The 20,449-nt window shown below is 38.1% G+C and overlaps 3 protein-coding genes across 5 annotated transcripts; 1 reads left to right on the plus strand and 2 right to left on the minus strand.

Annotated features, from left to right (window-relative positions):
- Positions 1 to 4,484: 4,484 nt before the first annotated feature.
- pcyox1 (prenylcysteine oxidase 1) lies at positions 4,485 to 9,063 on the minus strand. 2 transcript variants are annotated; one of them, XM_028025744.1, is made up of 7 exons: positions 8,832 to 9,063; positions 8,551 to 8,682; positions 7,884 to 8,090; positions 7,626 to 7,800; positions 7,314 to 7,525; positions 6,201 to 6,353; positions 4,485 to 6,110 (listed from the first exon to the last, which is right to left on the minus strand). In XM_028025744.1, exons 2-7 carry the CDS (start codon positions 8,660 to 8,662, stop codon positions 5,440 to 5,442), a joined length of 1,530 nt encoding a protein of 509 aa, XP_027881545.1. In that variant the 5' UTR covers positions 8,663 to 8,682; positions 8,832 to 9,063; the 3' UTR covers positions 4,485 to 5,439. The 2 variants fall into 2 exon arrangements, with proteins under 2 accessions (XP_027881545.1, XP_027881544.1); XM_028025743.1 differs by having other exon boundaries at positions 8,551 to 8,738.
- Positions 9,064 to 9,367: 304 nt separating this feature from the next.
- On the plus strand, positions 9,368 to 12,015 carry fam136a (family with sequence similarity 136 member A). Its single transcript, XM_028024513.1, has 3 exons — positions 9,368 to 9,651; positions 9,731 to 9,871; positions 11,443 to 12,015. Exons 1-3 carry the CDS (start codon positions 9,565 to 9,567, stop codon positions 11,629 to 11,631), a joined length of 417 nt encoding a protein of 138 aa, XP_027880314.1. The 5' UTR covers positions 9,368 to 9,564; the 3' UTR covers positions 11,632 to 12,015.
- Positions 12,016 to 13,681: 1,666 nt separating this feature from the next.
- On the minus strand, positions 13,682 to 20,362 carry gmcl1 (germ cell-less, spermatogenesis associated). Of its 2 annotated transcripts, XM_028026262.1 has the most exons (15): positions 20,075 to 20,362; positions 18,871 to 19,048; positions 18,656 to 18,779; positions 18,468 to 18,564; positions 18,287 to 18,384; positions 18,050 to 18,162; positions 17,892 to 17,957; positions 16,810 to 16,894; positions 16,645 to 16,735; positions 16,398 to 16,538; positions 16,239 to 16,308; positions 16,055 to 16,130; positions 15,817 to 15,962; positions 15,201 to 15,288; positions 14,973 to 15,113 (listed from the first exon to the last, which is right to left on the minus strand). In XM_028026262.1, exons 2-15 carry the CDS (start codon positions 19,044 to 19,046, stop codon positions 14,973 to 14,975), a joined length of 1,512 nt encoding a protein of 503 aa, XP_027882063.1. In that variant the 5' UTR covers positions 19,047 to 19,048; positions 20,075 to 20,362. The 2 variants fall into 2 exon arrangements, with proteins under 2 accessions (XP_027882062.1, XP_027882063.1); XM_028026261.1 differs by lacking the exon at positions 20,075 to 20,362 and having other exon boundaries at positions 13,682 to 15,113; positions 18,871 to 19,058.
- Positions 20,363 to 20,449: the final 87 nt, after the last annotated feature.

Consider the following 20,449-nt stretch of genomic DNA (forward strand, 5'->3'; position numbering starts at 1 on the left):
CGTCTCGCAACTCCAGAGGGAGGAAGATGAGTTATGACTGCAGCAATGTTTCTCTCTGAAAGTGGCAGCTTTTGGTCTGCAATACTCCCTACCAGTTTGGGTTTTCCTGCGAAATGAGTTTCTAACCACGGCTAATAATCCCCTCATTGTTCCAAAAGCAAACCTAAACCAAAATCAGTTTATTTCCCCAACATTTTTCAGAAGATCCTTGTTCCTAAAATAACCAGAGGCAGATGAAACTGTATAAATCAAGCACAGTAAGTACCTGGGGACAGATGCCTCTGAGTGTCCTGGATTCATGTCCCAGATTTACTCACACACTAAGAGAACTGTGTCAAAATAAACATTTTATTTTTTTGAGGTCAAAGGAGCTCGTATCCGTGGTGACATAATTACACCTTTAAAGTAAACAACAGCTTTTTTGGGGTGAGGGGGGGTTCAGCCTAAAGTGGTCAAACCTTCTTTTTGTTTTTATAGCAGACTTTATTCCACAATAAAAGTTTGTGTCACTATTTTAAAAAGTCAAGCCCAAACTGGTTGTGACCGGCTCTGTTTTTCTCTGTCTGGTTTATTGCATAACCCACAATTTAAACTCTCACTCCAAACATTTCACCACATCTCGCCTCTGCAGGTAGTTTTGAGTCGGCCTCAAAGAATGTTAAACACTATTTCTGATCTGAGCTTTTACTGCCTGAATCTGAGCAGTTACAAATACCTATGCCGTATCTGTGCAATATTACATTCAATTGTTACTTAAGTTTTTCACCTCGTTCTTGGATGTTCTCTTCAGCTGCAAGAGGAAAGAGAAAAAACAGTTTTTAAAGCAGGTAGTCCATCTTATAAAGGATTGTCTCAGTGTTTTCACGTACCTCACAGTTGAGTGTTGTTGTTTCTGGGTATTCTAGAAAAATATTTTTATATGTAAGACATATTATTCTTACAATGAATTAATTAATTTTGAAAAGAAAAATAACAGCATGCCTTCCTGATAATAAAAAAAATCATAAACACAAGCATTAACAGAAGAGCAGAAATTAACCCTTGAATTGATTTGTTGTTTTTTTTTCCACACTCACCCTTTGTTTCCTCAGAGGACTCTGACTCTGACTCTGGGTTGAAAAAGGGAAATGCAGCTATTTAGACTTAACGCACCTTTTCACCATCACTTTTTAAAGTTGTGTTTTACTGCCACCTAGAGGCTAAACTGCAAACCTGCGTATCTTTCCTCTGCGGCACCATTGGAATCTGCTGCTCCCTCTGCAGGAAAGCAGTGGTATAGTTAGACAACATTAAACACGGCTAGGCCTCCTTGATCCCTTCACATTTTTTGCTTGTTTTTTGTTTATGTTATAAATTTCACTTTTGTATAACTTTGGCTGTTAACTGCAAATCGCACAATTTTTTTTCTTTTTCGATATCTCCTTACCCAAATCTCTAAATATGCAAACCAATCTTCAAGTGATCATTTTTGTGTCTTTCAAAACTGATCAGAATCGATTGCTGCTGATCATTTTTGACGCTCTGGGGTTTGTAAAAATCTAATGTGGAAATATATACGAAGGTGGGAGAAAAACTAAGTAGGTTAAAATGGATACAATTAAAAATGTTAAGTATTGTCAGGACAAAAGTTAATACTATAAAAAGTATTAAATATAGTATAAAAAATAAGAAAAACATGTATTTCCATGGTAATCTTTAAAATCTTTAAAACATTGACTGTGACATGTTATCCACAAACCTTTGCTTTCATCTTCAGCTTCATCATGTTCCTCTACTGTTAAAACATTTATAAAGGAAACTTTAGCTTTATGTGTGTGAACATGAATTATTGTGTAAAGGACTAGAACTCACCGGATCCATCTTTAACAGCCTCTGTGAAGTTAAAAGGCTGCTTTTACCAAATAATCAGCTGGAATTATTTGCGGGAAAAGATGATTTCTTGTTTTATTCTTACCAAGATAGCGGCTATCTTCACTCTGCTCCTCTGTGACTTGAAAAAACAAAACAAAAGCACAGTCTGCTTTCACATATCTGCTTCTTTTTCAACCATTTTGTTGTCAGATTTAAACGTACTGTTCATTTGCGCTGCTTCAGCTTTTAGAGCCGCATCAAACTCCATCTGGTCTGAGAGAACGAAGCCATGTAAGTAAGAAAAGACAGTAAATGTCAACATTCTGACAAAGAGACACTAAAAATACCAAGATAAGATTCAAATTTGGGACTTAATTTTGAGGGGAATTCCAGATTTTTGAAATCTATCAAAATTATTCTGTAGAAAAAAAAGCAGTTTGTATATTACCTATTTTCTGCAGCTGAGTCAGCCCATCTGCACAGAAATAATATGGTTAAGGCATTTCTGTCCGATTGTGACATTGTCCATCATTCCTGTTTTTATGAATAAACTTCTACTCACCATACTGAGTAACTTCTTCCTCTTTCTCTGCCGACTCCAGAGATGCTGAGAGGGCTAGAAGCAGTGATCAATATGTAAAATGATGAAAAATCATTTTTACCAAAAACCAAAAATGTAATTTCTGAGACACAGTTCATGCATCAAATCTACGAACTACTACAAGTTTCAGTTTAGAAAGGAAAGACCCAACAGCATGATGTTTGATGCACTTTTAAAAGACTAAAGATTTATGCTTTTAGACTTAAGTCTGAATAAGTATTTAATTTCTTTACTGTCCACTGGATGCAAATCACCTTCATTAAAGAAGCTGCAGAATATGTGATACAAATATTCTTTTGTATCACATAAAGAATATTTACAACAGTTTAAGGCAGAATTGAGAAGCTCAGACATAATATAAAATTGGAAATCTGTATCAGCAAAGAAAAGCCTGATTGTGCGTCTATAGATATAAGCTAACTTCAAACAAGTTTAATCGTTTACAACCTTTGATTTTACTTAGGTTCCTGTACAAAAGGTAAAACAACAACAACAAAAAAAGACCAGACATCTAACGTTGACTGATTTTGGAGGGTTTTTTTCGTTTTGTTTTTAGATCTCTATTTTTCTCACCAGAGTGAAACGCTGCCACAGCAAGGACGACAGAAAGCGGCACCAGAAATCTCATGTTGGCTGCTGGTCCAGTTTGTGCAGGATTCAGGATGTCTGAACTGCCTTGTTTGGGGCCCTTATATAAATCTTTGGTCACATCACATGTTTTGCATTCACAGGCGGCTCTGGTACCATTGTCCCTCCCCACCTGAGAGGACGGCTTGGTGGTGCATCACCAAACAGACGTATCCTTATTCCCTTTGTCAAAGCGAGCCATTGTTGGCTCCCAGGGTCACATGGGGCTTTATTTGGGAAGTGAGATGAACAGGAAAACAAAGGAACTCCATGTTATAAAGACTGAAAACAATGCTCTTTGCCTTTGTCAAATGGAAATGGTGACTTCACAGAACACACTTGGCTCATGAAGGATGGGTCACAATGTTTGTCGATGCAACAATTCCCCAATTTATCCAACAGAGTATCAGAGATGGAGATATTATTATCGGTATAAAAGGTGCATGGTTTATTTTCAACATCAAAATTATAATAAAATTGATAAACCCATAACAGTTATGGATTTAAGACTCTAATCTGCATCATAATACCTGTCAAAGAACTTAAGCAAAGAAATGGACCTCCATATTGTTTTGCTTCCTTTCATTATGAGCTATCGGTTCTATCAATAATTTACGATTTTGTTTAAAAATTGGATTTTTTTTCCATATTTGTTTCAGGCCAACCTTAATAGTCTCTAGTTCTGGTAAAACAGAAATATCCTTTCTAGTTTTTTTTTCTATAAAAAGTGGGTTGAATTTAAAGAGTTCCTTTATGAAAGAGAAATTTACATCCTAAAGTCAGTTTTTAGGAATCGCTTCATCCACAGCAGTTTTGCTGTTGAGTGTTTATTTTGTCCATTTTCCAGACCTCTTTTACTTTATTTAAAATATCTCATTTTGAAATGAGTTCATTTACATTTATCTCCATTTAATTCACAACAAATATGAAAGGAACTGTCTGAGAGAAACAGGTTCAAATGTTAAATCTGAATGAATTTAATTTGGTCTAGATTCAGCTCAAATTGATTTAATTTATTACAATACCTCAAATTTAGAGTTTGCGTAAAAATAAATTTAAATTGTAATAGCAAAAGCCCACATGATGGATTCGCAGGAAAACCTTCTCTTAGAGAGATTAGTGGCAGAGTTAGCTCTGTCAGTGGATTCATTTAAGAAACAGTGGAGATGAACATCAAAACACAAAGACTTTGGTCTGAAAAATATGTTTTCAGGATAAAATCCCAACCTTGATTTTTACCCCAAGGGTTGAATTTTTTTGTTGTATCTGGTATCGTATTATTTCTTTCTACTTTACTATTCATGAATGTGCACAGAAACCATTTCATTTCAACCATTTCCTTAGCTCAGGGGTTAAAGTTTGGCCAGAAGGTTTGCAGAAAAACAAGAATCAGAACACAAAGCAGAAAAGGTCTCATTAATTTATTATGATTGTAAACGCATTTAAAAATCTACAATACTGTTTGGGCCTTTTCAATGTGGTTTAACATGAAATTTATTTGGAAAGCAGTGTGTAAAACTGAAACTTAGTTAAAGTGCCACTTTCTGTAAAACTCTACAGAGAAAATCAACTAAAAGTGCCTAAGGAGGGATTTCTTCCAACTACAATTTCTGTCCAAAAGTACAAAATAACCTGGAAGTAGAGGACAAGTCAAGTATCTTTTCCCAACATGAGTTCTGACTATAAGTCAAAAAATTAAAATGATCCTTATTATCTAAGAAATCAAGAAAAAAAGAAACATTAAGCACAAAAAGCAAGTTGGTCCTGTGGTCAGGCTTTTCAGACAAAATCTCAAAAAGGACCAAAAGATCATTTCCAAAATGTTTACTACTCCAACTCTGATTTCATTAAGGCACAATCAAATTTCTAAAGCTATTATTTTTTGCAGTTTGTCTTGAAATAGGTGGCACTGAAGTCTCTAAATATTATCAACTTTTGGTGCTTGATGCCTGAACTTGCCAGCAAAACTCGCAGCACTTTGTTGAGGAGGTAGAGAGACTTGGAGGTTAACAGAAGACGAGTAAACCGATCAGAAAAATCTTCCAGTCAGGAAAGAAATGTAGCTAAAAAGCCATAAAGACAAACTTGAAGCGTTGAATTAGGTTTACGACATGTGCAATGCAGACTAAGACTCACAGGGAAAGAGGGAAACTTCAGGATCTACCATTTAGTGCAGCTTGCTTCAGTGTTAGAACTATTTTTATATTGTCTGATTCTGTCCGGGTAATCAAAAAAGAGAGAGAAAAATAAACTGTTGCATGTTTGAAAGTGTGTTTCTTGTAAAGAAAAAATATTTTTCATAATCATCTAATCTGTGTGCTTGAAATCACAGGTTTGGTTGCTTATCCTGATTTGATTTTTCAGAGTTCTCCTCTGAGTCGCATGTGCAGGTCCTCCTGGTCGATCTTGCTGGTCTGTTCGTACCAGCGGTGATGAGCCAGCAGGGCCACGTTCCGGGCCGAGATGGCGCTCATTTCCATGGCGCTGGCCGCCCACTCCACGGCGTTGAGGTAGTACAGCCGGTTGTGCAGGACGAAGGGCGGCGTCTTCCGGTGCGGCGGACGGTAAGACGGGTAGGCGAGCCACGGGGTCTCGGACACGGAGTCGTAGGCCAGAAACATTTGCTGCAGCTGCTCCGGGGTCAGCGGTTCCGAGGAGAACACCTTCCAGACTTTAGGGCGGCTTGCCGGGGGTCGCCTGTAGCCGTCGGGGATGTGCACGGGGTCCAGAGAGCTCAGGCTGTTGATGGCGCAGCCCTTGGAGTCGGTGGTGAGGATTTCGGACACGGTGAACTCGGAGGCGGCCTCGGCGCTCCCCAGGTAGGACATGTTCAGGGTGCCGTGCACCAGGGTGGCCACCGTCTGGTGGTAGAGACCCGGGTAGTGAGTCGGGATGGGAGGGGAGAACCCCGAGAACGTAATGTCAGACTTTCCCTGATGAAGTGGTGTCGCTATGACGACGATGTCATACAGAGAGTGCGCCGAGCCGGATTCTCCGACGTAGTTGATTTCGTAGTAAGAGACGGTGCTTCCTGAAAATAGAGAGCAGAGAGGGGACTTGGTGAGGCAGGGAAAATAAAATAAAGTCGGTTTTAGGCTAAATGAAGCAACATGGAGATTACCTCTCTTTGATGGTCGGGTCTTCATTGAAATGGAGCCGACTTTAGCAGGGATGAGATCACTTCTGCTGTGGTAAAGGAGTCCAGAGCACACTCTCTTATTGCCACCGTCCACTGCCCACAGGCCTGAGTCCACCCCAGCTAACGACACCGCCCCTGAAACACAACACTTCCATGTTAAATTCACTCTGGAGGAATGAACCCGAAGTAAACCTGATATTATTGTAAAACTGCTGACAGTTTCAAATACTTACTGACCCTTGACTTTGCTCTCTGCAGATCTATTAGTGAAACTTTCCCTGTTTTTAGCTTTTGTTTAATATCTACGTTGTCACTTGTTGTACTTGTTTATCAATTAATCAAATTTTATTTGTATAGCACATTTCCTCAACAAGGCAGTTCAAAGTGCATTAAATCATAAAAACAAGAAAATGAACAATTGAAAAATTAATTTTTTTCAATTGCCGACATTACACATCAAAATGTTGCCTAGTGTTTCATTTATTATGGTACAAAAGCAACTCTAAACTTTAAATCTGGGTTCTTAGTCCAGATTTAAAGAATTTCAGTGTTTTGGCTGTTTTACAATTTCCACAACGTTTCAAGAAGAGTAATGACACAAAGAAAATTCTAAAAATAGATTGGAAATATCTATTTTATATTTGAAAAAAAATAAACTTTTCATACTTGAAACTTCAGAAAGGAAGTGAAGTGTTACATAAAAGGTTACGTTTAATGCCTCAATTTAAGTTTATTTTTTAATTTCTAACTTTAATATAAAATGTTTTTGCACGTTAAAAAACATTTTTCATTCTTCAAACTTGAGACTAAGTGTCATATTGTTTTTATGGAAGTAGCTACTACAGAAAGAGAACATTTGGAAGAAGGAGATCTGATCTACATAAAAACAGTACGGAGGATAAAAAAAACAACAAAAAAAAACATTCATCATCCAAAAAAAATAAACATGCATCCTTTTCCTTCTCCTTCTCTATTATGCACTACGTTTTAATTAATCTAGCTCCTAAAATTCCCCACAAAATACTCACATTACAGCCAAGTTGTGGCTGTAATGTGACAAAAATGTAAAAGAGGCCTTCTGGTGAAGACACATACCCACAAAGCCATTGATGCGGACGCTTTGGCCGTAGTTAACACGCGTTATGGGTGCAACAATATCGTTGATGAAGGCCTGTGAAAATCCATCTCCCATCATGGCCTCCTCTAGAGTTTGATTCATCAGGGTGAGGAAGCCGTCGCCTCCCATGGCGTGCAAGAGCTTCTCCACAGTAGAGAACGAGTACCCGTACTGCTGATACTGGTAGATTCTGTCAACAACAGGATGTACAGGAGGATTAGGGCACCTGCAACACTTCTGAGCTCATATTGCAGCATTGCAACTAAAATCTGTGAAGTCTACTCTCTCACCTCATAAATTTGTCCAGAACGCTCTCCACCCACATCTGCATGCGGACGAAACTGAATCCGTAGCGCCAGAGCATCCTGAAGAAGTTAACAATGAACCAGTCGCTCTCTTCAAACACTAGCTCTTTCCCATCGAAGATCGCCATTTTAGAGGGGACGTCTTTCCTCTGGGGAATACCTGTTGACAACGAGGCATCAAGTTTAGAAAACACATATTAATCTGATGATCTGTCAAATAAGCCGTGGTTGTGTTGAGGTTACCTATTTTTTCAATGAACTGCTTCATGTGTAGGTTCAGAGGGTGGATCACAGAGCCTCCAGTCTCATACTCATAATCCCCCATCTTCACCGTTGCCAGGCGCCCTCCAACTGTCCCCGACTCAAACACATCGATCTTGACAACGGGTCCAAACTCCTCCCTCAGGTAATAGGCTGCGGCTGTTCCGCCAATCCCTGCACCGATCACAGCTGGAAAAGAAGCAGAGACAGAAAAGTAAAGCACAACGTGTGCTAAAATGGGGACTGCAGCCACATTTCTCTGGAATCACTTAAACTCTCGAGAAGATTGTGAGCATCATTTGATCTGTGAAGCACGGTGGTGGCAGCATCATGTTGTCAAGGTGTTTAAATGGACAGAAATATATATTGTTAAGAAATTTGTTGTTTTATATATATATATATATATATATACTGCTCAAAAAAATAAAGGGAACACTTTAAGTGTTAAACACCTGTTTAAGTGTTCCCTTTATTTTTTTTGAGCAGTGTATATATACTGTATATATATATATATATATATATATATATAACCCATCTTACTGAATGCAACACTGGACCTGAATGTTCACTCCAAAGAAGTTTGAATAATCAGAAGAACCAGTCCTCCTGGTGACTCCTTCATGTTTGCGGCAGCGTCATTTGTACTTGCCTATTTTCTTTGGCTGCTCCAGCAGCTCCGGAGCTGAGGCCAAACTTCTCCTCCCAGAGTGCCAAAGCCCCAGGAACAGCAGGGTTCGCAGTGAAAGCGTGCGTAATGTCATTGTGGCCGTCGTCTACTGGTCTGCACCCAGGAACATAAGTGCATGAAGAAGAAACAGGAACCACTGATAACTTCTCCTGAGGGTCAAAGTTCGCACACCTTAGATCTGCCAAACCATGCGGCGGAAAGCGCAGCACTATCTTTCTACAGTCATGTTCAATGGTACTCACAATTTCAAATATCACCACAGAGGTGTTGATTCAAAACAAACTTTGACAGAGTTAAGAAAAAACATTAAAGCGCGAAAAAAAATCTCCTCTAACTACTTGGAAAAACAGAAATTAACTGGGTATGAAGATAAATGTAAAAACAGAAAGTTAAATAACGAACTAGAGCAGTTTAATGGTTGAGTCCCTACAGGGAATCGTGAACGTCGCTCAGACTGAGAACCAACTTCCGGGTTCGAGCTTGATTTTCACAATAAGATACATCTTAATGCGTAACCCCTGACAAACTAAATAATACCTGAACTATCACCCCAAATCCCAAAGGACCACCCACAACCACATAGACAACAAATTTCCTACAGCAGGTCTTTAGCTAAAATTATAAGTTGCCTTTTTTCAAAATGTAGTGTGACATTTGTGGCTTTAAGCGAGTTTTATTTGAGAGTAAAAATAGCTAAAAGGAAAAAGAAGGTTACATAGCGCTATGGACAGCGTGTTGGCTTTTATTTTGAAAAGCTTGAGGAGATTGGCGGAAGTTGTCACTCTCCATCGAAGAAACGGAAGAAAGTCGGAAATGACCCAATCATCTCTAATCTTGGACCATGCTTGAATGGAGGTGACCTTAGTTGTTACCAAATTGTGAAGAAAGTTGTGCGGCGCAGTTGTACTTCCGGTCTCGGTTGAATGAGAAACTTGTTCTGAGTGTCTTTGTAAAGGAGCAGAGAGGCCTGCAGAGATGGCAGAGGCACACCAGACACGCGTGCAGAGGGTGGTGGAAGAAATGGTCCAATCTCTGGAGAGGGACCACATCCGGAACATGCAGGTTACTGATCTTTCTCACACCAGGATGGCGCTTTGTTTACCAATAAGTCGTCCTGACAGGCTGCTGTTTTGTGCTGCAGGGACGCATGTTCAAATGCAGCGCAGACTGCTGCGGCCGTCCCTCTGACTCCATGACTCAGGTGCATCAGTGTATCGAGAAGTGTCACACTCCTCTGGCCCAGGCTCAGACGCTGGTCACCTCAGAGCTGGAGAAGTTTCAGGTGAGGACCTGCAGCCCCGATACCGTCTTCTACCACAACCACAGGTTTACAGAGGAACACCCGGCTACTTTTGGAGGGATAAAGTAATATTTTATGATATTAGTAGTTCAGTTGGACTGGACCAGTGACAGTCCAACTGAAGCAACACGCACCCTATTAAAAAATAGCCAGAAATCCCCTGAGTTCTGCAGCACATACCAGATATTTACATGATCTGCATAAAAATACATGTAACTTTTTTTTTCTCACTGTCTGATATTAAATCAGATTAAACTGCCCCTGTGTAGGTCACTATTAATCAAAAGAATACTGTTTAAAAATGTCAGATTAATGGCAATTCTGTTTTATTTTCCTCGAAATACAAAGTTTACACACATTAAGGTTATTTTGGCTTTAAGATACTTGTTTTTGAGCTTCTGATTGGTTAATAATAAAAAAAAGAAATACACCTGTGCATGTGTATTATAAAGCAGCGCCCCAAACACTCTGCTTCCACTATCTTGCATGACAGCAATAATGTACAGCAGTAAGGCACATGAATGTGTTAAAAACACTGTTTTACTTGCAGTAAATCTTACATATTTTCTTTGTCAGCCAGCTATAACATAAAGTTGTAGTGTTACCAAGTTTATTTCTATAAAATCTATATATGTTACAGCAAAAGATACAATGAAAGCTATCAGTTTCAATAAAAAGTACATTTTTTGTGTGTTTGTGTTTAAGATGCTGGTCAGAATTAATATTCTCATCAATATTAATTTCCATTAACACTGCACAATATACGTCACCCATTCAGTTAAATATAATTGTTTAACATTTTCATGCTATCTGTGGGGGTAAAGCCACATTTTACTCACTTCTCTCCTTTTTTTCTGCATCATCATGTTCTCAACACTCCTTTAGCATCTTAGTAAATATATAAGGTTTAGTCACCAGATGCAGGGAGGGTCCATCCTGATCAAATATATCATTGAGTCGTATTCATAGCTCTTGAAACATACTAGTCTACCAAATATTGCATCCAAGCGGTTCTTTTGCAACTCTTATTTCCAGGCATTAAAAAATTAGTCAGAATTTACTGTTAAGTAATATGTGATGACAATGAAAATCGCCCACAAACTACATGTGGTAATGATAATGCTAAAATAAAATATTAAGATTTTGAGTTTAATCTAATTGTCTGAATATAAGTCTCATGAAAACTTTAATTCCAGTTCAATTCAGCATTATTTTGTGTAATTAGAAATTCATCGCTTCATATTAAGGTGACTTTAGGAAATCTTTGGGTAAATAGATGTGTTTGGTGTTTTTTGAGAATGTAGAAGATCATTAATTACTTGAAATATTTTCTATAGAAATAAATATTACAGGGAGAAGAATGACTATTTGAATTATTCTTTAGAAATTGTTCACAATGTAAGTAAACGAGTAGCTCTATGCAAAAAATATATATATATTTTTTTACATATTTAATTGAATCTGCCTTTTTAATATGAACCTTTAGTTTGTTCTGTGTTTTGTTGCTTCAGTTAATTTGTGACAGTCAGTTTCTTCTGTTCTGCTTCCCTCAGGACCGTCTGACCAGATGCACGATGCACTGCAACGACAAGGCGAAGGATCTGTTCGACTCCGGATCGAAGGAGCCGGCCGTCCGATCGCTCATGGACCACTGTGTGGGCAGCTGTGTGGACGACCACATTAACCTGCTCCCTAGCATGACCCGGAGGCTCAAGGAGAACCTGGACTCTATACCGCAGTGAAGAGCAAGTAGTCTGGACTTGGTAGACGCCAGGTTAGTGACCAGAGGATTTCAGGACAACCACAAAAGAGCAATTCAAAGACTTTGATAGTTATTGTGAGATTTGTTACTTTAGCTTAAAGCTAGTGATTTATCTAAATTCAGAAATCCAATATCATGTTACCATGCAGTGCAGTGATGGTAGATTTATTTGAAACAGATCTGACTTTTAATTTAAATAGATCAGTGTTACCTCATGTGCATCTCGATGGATTTTGTATGCAGCTCTTCCTGGTCCTGCTACTCGCACTGTTTTGTTTTGTCTCAATTAGTTCTCCAGTTTTTTGTGTTGGTGTCTACCTCCACTGCTGTTTATATGTGTGAAATAAAATAACAATCAAGGTAATAAGTTTTGTTTTTTGTTGCTCTTAAAAACAATTGAAACATTTTTTTATGGAAAATTAGGCTTGAGAAGACTAACACTGTGAGGAAACTGAAGAATAGGAGATCGTAGACAAATTGTCAAACACATAAATGCAGTTACTGTAAAAACCTACAAATATGTTGAATCAAATGTAGAACCTGTTTCATTTTGCTACCATTTTGATTTGCATTCACCTTATTTAGTATAAATGTACAGTATGGATGAGATTGTGGTGAAGAAATCAAACTGAGCACAGTTCAGAAGTTATTGACTGATAATATAATCTGAAAAGTAAACTGATGAAAACTACAGTTCATTCTATAACTTTAATCACTCGCCTAAATAAGAAGTGATGATTTAAAGCCACCTGGAGGAAAGAAATAAGTTGAAATGGTGAGAAAAAAAACGTTAAAAATTCTGTCATGATTAGAGTAAAAATATTGAAGTTAAAGTGGAAATAACTTTAACTATTTAAAGTTAAATAGTTAGTTATTTAACTTGAACTATTTAAGTTCCAAGTTTCACTTTTGAAACTTAAATAGTTTCAAAAGTTTAAACTATTTAAATAGTTTAACTATTTTGAAACTTTTAAATCTTAAGTTTCAAAAGTGCTTCTTCCAAGCAGGTTTGATGAGCCTCTTCTAGCCGAGGAGAATATTTATACACTGAAAGAAATTTTTTAATAAATCCTTTTCTAAGCCACTTGGTCATTTCATAAGCATGACTGACGCAGGTCTTTTCTAAGTGTCACTTCTGTTTATTCTTGATGTATTTTTTTTTTTTTTTGACTTTGACATTTCGGCTTTATTGATTTAGTTTTCCATTTTTTTCCATTATTTCGATTTCTTGCTCATTTAATCTTACAAAGGGAAAGAAACAAATCTTATTTTTCACCAAGTGACTTAAAGACTCAATTGTACAACAGCTTTCTGAGTATGATGAAATTAATCACGGGTAAATGATCAGCTGACCGGACTAATAGTTCAATTCTCTGTACGTGGCTAAAGTGCACCAAGTGGTCAAATAATACATAACTCCAACTATCCATTATACCTGCTTGTCCTTATGGTGTTGGTCCATATTACCAAATTCTTTTGAGTGATACAAATTACTCTTTTGGGTAAAATGTTATAACAGGTAAATTACAAAAATATGTATCCAGCTATTTTCTTCTTTGGATGCAGTGAGTGTTTCTCAGCACTCACTCAGATTAGAGTTAAGACTTGTTTTGATTCAAATTAAACTCAAGTGTATTATTTTTTTTAACTGTTTAAGGAAGGTGATTTCAGTGCTTTTATAGTAATATGGAGTGATTCAGATTTTTCAACTTCATATTGGCTCACAAACTGATGAGTTAGCACAAAATGTCCTTTCTTTGAGAGAGAATGCTTGTTTCTCCACTTCATAATACTTTAACAGAATTGATAAAAGTCTTTAGAGCAGCTAATTGAAAAGAAGACAGAAAATAAGTGACATTTAATTTTCTTTCAATGCAGTTTGCATTTAATTTGTTTTATCGGGATGACTGTTGCTTTGAATATTTTAATGATTCAAACACAACCTGATAAAAAATGTTGACATTTCTAAAATGAACAGAGGAAGAACAGGAAGTCTAAACTTTTACTCTAAACAATAAGTACAAGACAAATCACCCCATATCTTTTAATGTCTAACTTCTTTGCTCATAAACACGTTTGTGTACCTGTAATAAAACTGTAATAAAAGATCGGATTGTATGATAGCACCACGGCCCGTATGGAAGGGCAGTTTTATTGGCAGTAAAGAGAAATATATTTTTTTGCAAACATAAAACATCCACAAAAATAAAAAGGTAAAAAAATAAAAACCCAAATAAAAAAGTCCAAATTTATACATAATAACGGCTGTACAAACAAATTCATTGGAGATCCAGAAATGTTAAAAATACATATAATTTACGACTGAGAATCCCCCAGGTTTTCAAAACGTATCCAAATAAACAATGAATAAATCTACAGAATGAGAGCAAACTTAAGAGGTAACTGTGCAGATTTTGGTAACTACTAAGCTACTTTGCGTTTACTATGAGTGCAGAATAAAGATTTAACTCAAGTAATTCAAACATCTTCCTCCATAAATAATGATCAGGAGCCCAACTGAACATCAGCGATGGAAAATAACACTGCAGGAAACCTGTGGAAATATATTGAACAGTCCAGCAGACAGAAGAGTCTGGCTTGACTTTACAATGCTGCTTCACTCAATATGAGGTGAAGATTACAAAACCAAGTTCTGAGAAGCTGCTCTGTTGTAGAATTGAACAAACACGCAACCACGAGTGTGAAAACATGTTAAACTAGAGTCATTCTCCTTCTACAGCATGCCATTCTTTTTTTCCTCATTATTTTTCATATGTACAAGTCCACATGAGGCAGATATTCTCTTTCAAATTTACACGTATATATGTATATTTTGATAAACCAAACATTTGTAAATTTGGACCGTTTCTTTGATGAGAGTGAGTTGGTCTGATATATGATGAATCCATTTAAACCTGTTGTTGAGCTCATATTTTTTATTTGATAGCGCTCTAATATCAACTTTTAAATAAATAAAAAAAAAAGTTAATAAGCAGAACTAAAAAAACCTCCTCCAGCAGATCATCCCATCCTGAAGCTATAAAGTTCCTAAACCCAACCTGAAAAGCAGATTTCCCCTACTCCCTTCCACTTTAGTAAGTGGATGATTTATGGATAAATTCATGGCAACGGAAGATGGCGGGCCTCACTGAGAACAGCTTGGTGTCAAAATGTACCAAAAACTGCCCATATGGATGTGAAAATACCCCCAAACTCCACCACAAGCATGCAGTCAGTGTGTTCAAGATGTGTTCGGTTAGCCTTTGGGAGAATGTCTTCATGTCAACAGGAATGGTAGCAGCTAGTGTCTGTTAGAAGCTATCAAGACGCAGTGCGAGTGGCGCTTTCTGGCTCCGAGGAATCTGGACGGTGGTCTGAATGAGGCGAGGTATACAGGAAGTTACAGCACACATACAGGGGGAATGACAGCAACCGGCTGTCCAGGTTCATCACCACGTACTCCTGCGGGATCCAGTGGGAAGGACGATTATTAAAGGCATTTTTGGAATTTCAGCTGGTAACATTTATAGCCTGGCAGAGCTCACTGACCTGGTCCTTCTCTAGGGTGAGGAGCTGGTAACCCGTAGAGCGGCTGCAGACCAGCTTCCCTCGGCTGTCAAAGGAGGCGAGACGTAACCTTTGCCAAAAATGAAAAAGAAATGTTAAATTTATGCCTGTGGGGGCGTGCCGTGGTGGCGTAAGGGGTTAGCGCAACCCATATTTGGAGGTCTTGAGTCCTCGATGCGGCTATCGCAGGTTTGACTCCCGGACCCAACGACATTTGCCGCATGTCTTCCCCCCTCTGCTTCCCCGTTTCCTGTCAGCCAACTATCATATAAGGGACACTAGAGCCCACAAAAGACCCCCTGGAGGGGTTAAAAAAAAATTATGCCTGTGAAAGCAGGTAAACGGTAAATGTTTTCCAAATATGACGTTTTAGTAAACTGTGTCGTTGCTAAGAAGCGTCTCCAAGTTTTCCAGACTTAAAAAATACATCAAAATCAAATAGTTTCACAGTCTAGAACACATAGCCTACACTGGATTACTTTCTTTAAAGCTGGATTTTGTTACATCATACCTATATATGAAACAGACTTGCATTTATTTTCATTGAAATTAATGCAAAAGTGATCATTCATTTAAACAAACCGACTGAAATCCTCACCTGTAAGCCAGATGTCTCCGTGATTGTAGACTCACAGCGCCCCCACATGGCTGACTGAGTGTATTCCTTTTAAAGACTATGAAGCGGTTTGTGTAAGTGACCAACAGATCAAACCCGAAGTTGAAGCCCGTCCACCTCCAGCAGTACTGAGACAAAAGAAAGAATTGGTTCATTTCTCTGTGCTGATGTTACAAAACATATAAATTATGCAAAAACGGAAATGATCATAGAAACTGACATCTCCATCTTTACTCAGCTTCCTGCCACACCTCATGCTGTTCTTCTCAAACTCATCTTTGTTGGGCTCCTGAGGTCTAAACATACAAACAGTGTTGTTTTCACAAGTAACAAGAAATATATTTCTTGTTTCATTATTTTACTTTCCAAAAACTCATTACAGCAGTTTATTCTCAGGGTCTCACCCGTTATCGTTGTCAAATTCTGTCCGGAGCATAGCAAACCACTGGTTTTTGTACATCGCAGTTAGCCACTCTACAGCAGGAATTATTGGACACAAGTAATTAATTAAAGTTGTCTGAATATCATTTAAATATTACATGTTAATGAAGCTTTGGTTTTACCAGGGGGCAGAATATTGTCTCTCTCCAGGATGCGAGCAGATGCGAGATCGTTGATGATGTACTGGAGACGGACAAGCCTGAAGACGGAGCGAAACGGCGCCCCCTCCTCCGTGTTTAAGAACGGCTCCTTTTCACACAGGTCTGTACGTCGCCGTTCAACGAAAAACAAAACAAGAGAGTTTTCTGTAAGAAACAGAACGTTAGCTGCAATGTAACGTGCAGCTACAGTTTGAGGACATGACATCACCTGTCCTGCGTTTGCAAAGCCAAGCGTCGGCATCGGCAAGAAGCTGCTTGATTGGACCGTCCCATGAAGAGTTTAGCTGCAGAAACATCCACTACAGAAACACCAAGAAGAAAATTAAAATAGTGCAAAATATATGCAGGTAATGTATGATCATTTCTTTCTTACCTTCTTCAGAGCAGTGTACACATCCATCTCCACCTGCATGACGAATAGGTCTGAGGACTGGATGAGCTGCTCCATCACATCAGCCCTGTAGATTCACAAAACAGAAAAATACGAACAATAAATATAGATCTTATCCAATTTATCCAAATTGAAAAAAGAAAAAATCACTGAAATTAATCCACAGTTCCTACAGAAATTAATGCTGGCATTTCATAATTTTTCAAACTCAAATTTCTAGATTTTTGGCCTTTTCAGCAGATTAATAAAAATAAAAAACAACTTTATGCGTTTGTATGGAAGGACAGGCTGATGAAAAGATTGGTGGGGAGATCTAGAAACAGAAGAACAAAGCATCAGAGGGACAAAAAGACAGGTAGATGGACAAAGGACAATCGGATGGATGGAAATATGTACAAACAAAAGAAAGGCTGGGCAAACAGGCAGATGGACATGTGGACAAATGGGTTGATGGACTAATAAAGGACAGAGTTGAAGGGACAAATGGATGGATGCATGGACAGACAAATAGAAGTCCTGTTGAATGAATAGTGCGCCTGTCACCATAACAAATTTTGCTGAATGATAATTGTCACAGAACAGATTGCAATAAACAATAATATTATTCTGTTTTCAAGTAATATATTAATAATGGCATAATAATACAAGCTGACCCTCTAAAAGACCAATAAACATTCATTTTGTAAACAACTCTGGAACTGGCAGAGATTTTAAACATCCAAAATAAAACACAACAAAACGATAAATAAAACAACAAAAAAAACACACCCACAAACAAAATCATAAATAAATGGATCATGCTGTTTCTGTAAACAGAATTGCACTTCAAAAAATAATTATTACTTAAATATTGAGCTAATTTTAATTGATCATGTGGTTGATTAATTACGTATTACAGCAGGATTAATGAATAGCCAATTAGCTTAATGAATGGACAGACAACTGGACAGTCAGACGAGTGGACGGATGATGGATTTTTCAAAGAATGGAAAACTGAACGAAGTCTGAGAAAAATACAAATGTTGCTGTAATCTAAATTTTCTTTTTCCATACAGAATGCATACCCAAGTTCTTTCATTAAGTCAACATTTTGATGGGTCATCAAATTGTTCAGAAGCCATTCAAGGCACCTGCAAGAAAGAATAAACGTATAGAGAGCCATATTAGTAAACATATCTACTAATAAAGTCCAAACATTGTTACAACATGTATGAAATCTGACTTCTTCATGACTGAATCCAGGCCGTAGATGCTGGCACAAACGTAGAAGCCACACACAGTCTTGGAGCTGATGTTTTCCTTCATGGTTTCACCGCACTGCTGGATCAAGCCATCCTGGCAGGATGGAAAGAAAATATAGACAAATACATATAATAAATATATATTTCTATTAGCACAAAAATCAAATTGTTCATTTCACGTTCCAGGAAACAGTGGGAGGTTTGGTGTGTGTACCGACCAGCTGTAGCATGCACGCAGCAGCGAGAATACTGATGACCCGGCTGGGCTTGATCAGAACGTCATCCCGGTACAGAGATCCAAAGACGACTTGCAGAGCTGCACAGACACAGGACAGTAAAGAGCTGTAAGGAAAGAATGAGACAACGTTTAAACATTTGTTGGGTTTCTGTGACTCTCACCTTCAGCGTCGATGTTCTGGTCGGGAATCTCCAAGTTGATTTCCATCATGTTGGACTCCTTCCAAGAGCCACTGAACATGCTGGAGAAATATCCAGACTGCAAAGTGGCAATGAAGACACAGTGAGGTAAAAAAGAATTTTAAAAAATTGTAGCTATAGTAATAGCACAACTGTATTATCTATATTACCTGACAAAGGTACACTTTATGGAGGTTCCACTCCTGCCCCAGAGCACAGATACGAATATCACTATTTTCTCCATTTAGAAACAAGGTCTGATAAATGTACTTTGAGGTGCTTTTCAATTTCTTCCTGTCCAATAAAAGCAAACCAGACCAAATTTTCAGAGCCAAGAATATTAAGATGAATAGACAAGTGAATTAAATTCCTTGAGTGGACTTGCCTGCGAGGTGTGTCTAGTATGTCGTCTTCTTCCTCCTGTTCGCTGTCGCAGTCACACTGAGCGTTCCGCTTCCTCTTCTTACACTCACAGCCGTGTCTTCGGCTGCTGATCGTGCCCTCTGCTGATTCCTCTGGTCCCTGAGAGGGGGACTGGAACCTGCTGCTCAGGTTTCCCATCTCTACACACATTAACCAATTTGTTAAGCATCACGACGAAAACATCACTTGCAATAAATCTGCATTTTCTTCACTCCTGCTTCTCAACCATCATCACCAGGCAGGCACTCTGTTTCTGACCTTTAGTTCCTTGCCAGCTGTCATTTCTGGGTTGTGTACTATACTGTATGCAATACTCAGTTCTGGTGCTTGAAAGCCACAGCAAACTTTTCAAAACACTCAATACAAACGGCAAGACAGATTACAGCTGATCACTCAAGAGAACTGTGAGCAAAAATCCTGCTACAGTTTTATTTTTGTCTATGTAGCTTTTAAGGACGTTGGTTCATTTGTTTCCGTCAAGAGTTTGCAGTGTTTCTCAATTACTTTGGTGCATTTCTGTGATCAGAATTAAAATTCTTATAGTATAAATTCTTAAGTAGCAGTTTCTTTTTTCTTCCAACAAATTGCAAGTTGTTTTTGGACATGAACCAGCTGCTTGGATACAATTCTCCACTATTTATTTGACATGGCCACTGCTTGTGCTAGAAAACTGTTGAAAACTAATTTCCTCTCATTTAGTTGACAAAATTAGGAATAAAAAAACAGCAGATTCACATATTTGGTAAATATCAACAACACAAAATCTAACAAGGTTGGCTTGTTGCGTTTTTTGTGTTAATTAATCACAGTGGACGAACTTAAAACAAACATCAGAGCTATTTCACATTTCAACTAATGGTTTTGGGGATCATGTACTAACAATTTAAAAACCATAAATGATCATCTATAAGGATAAATAAACCACAAACTGTCACATTTATCTGTGTTTCATTATGTCCAAACACACTTTTAAAGGAAATGACATTATTTGACAAATTAACTGTCAGAATAGGGACAAAGGTCATTTACGTTGGTACATTACAGGTTGGTGTTATTATATATGATTAATGCCACAGGAGCAAAACTCCGGAGTGAAATTTCATTCATCAAACACGAATTAGACATGCAGTGTGTCCAGCTAAAAACAAATTAACTGTCTCACTTACCTAACGGTTAAGACGTAAAGGTGAGAGATTATTCTGGACGGTTGGTAATCTCTGTCAACCCTTAACGAGACAATACAGAGAGAAGCTAACCTTAGAGCTAACCTAGCTGCCAAATTCACCAACAAAAACCAAGTATGAGAGCAGAGACAGCGATTTAGGTTTCTCTGTTAGGCTGCTGCTCTCTACAAGCCTCCAGACGGCGAAGGTTCAGATGGCTCCGGTTACATTTTTATAAATCAAAACGAATCCGAACCCAGAGAAAAAAAGATATTTCAACACTGAAAATATGTGCTTGCTTTCTTCTTCTTCGTATTCTTTATTGTAATGGCGGTTGGCAGATCAACTATGATGGCGCATTACCGCCACCAACTGGAC

The sequence above is a fragment of the Xiphophorus couchianus genome, chromosome 8, assembly GCF_001444195.1.
Source record: "Xiphophorus couchianus chromosome 8, X_couchianus-1.0, whole genome shotgun sequence".
Classification (NCBI taxonomy): domain Eukaryota; kingdom Metazoa; phylum Chordata; class Actinopteri; order Cyprinodontiformes; family Poeciliidae; genus Xiphophorus; species Xiphophorus couchianus.

Bases quoted from the DNA above. Each gene is read 5' to 3' on its own strand.
- pcyox1 (XM_028025744.1), bottom strand. From the start codon at position 8,662: ATGACATTACGCACGCTTTCACTGCGAACCCTGCTGTTCCTGGGGCTT. The intron at 8,091-8,550 runs GCAAGTACAAAT...CTTCTTTTCCAG, and splicing joins GGAGCAGCCAAAGAAAATAG to CTGTGATCGGTGCAGGGATT. The intron at 6,111-6,200 runs GTAATCTCCATG...CTCTATTTTCAG, and splicing joins GACCCGACCATCAAAGAGAG to GAAGCACCGTCTCTTACTAC.
- fam136a (XM_028024513.1), top strand. From the start codon at position 9,565: ATGGCAGAGGCACACCAGACACGCGTGCAGAGGGTGGTGGAAGAAATG. The intron at 9,652-9,730 runs GTTACTGATCTT...TTTGTGCTGCAG, and splicing joins ACCACATCCGGAACATGCAG to GGACGCATGTTCAAATGCAG. The intron at 9,872-11,442 runs GTGAGGACCTGC...TGCTTCCCTCAG, and splicing joins CAGAGCTGGAGAAGTTTCAG to GACCGTCTGACCAGATGCAC.
- gmcl1 (XM_028026261.1), bottom strand. From the start codon at position 19,058: ATGTGTGTAGAGATGGGAAACCTGAGCAGCAGGTTCCAGTCCCCCTCT. The intron at 16,895-17,891 runs GTATGCATTCTG...GTGAATCTACAG, and splicing joins GACTTAATGAAAGAACTTGG to GGCTGATGTGATGGAGCAGC. The intron at 15,963-16,054 runs GTCAGTTTCTAT...CTTTTGTCTCAG, and splicing joins AGCTGAGTAAAGATGGAGAT to TACTGCTGGAGGTGGACGGG.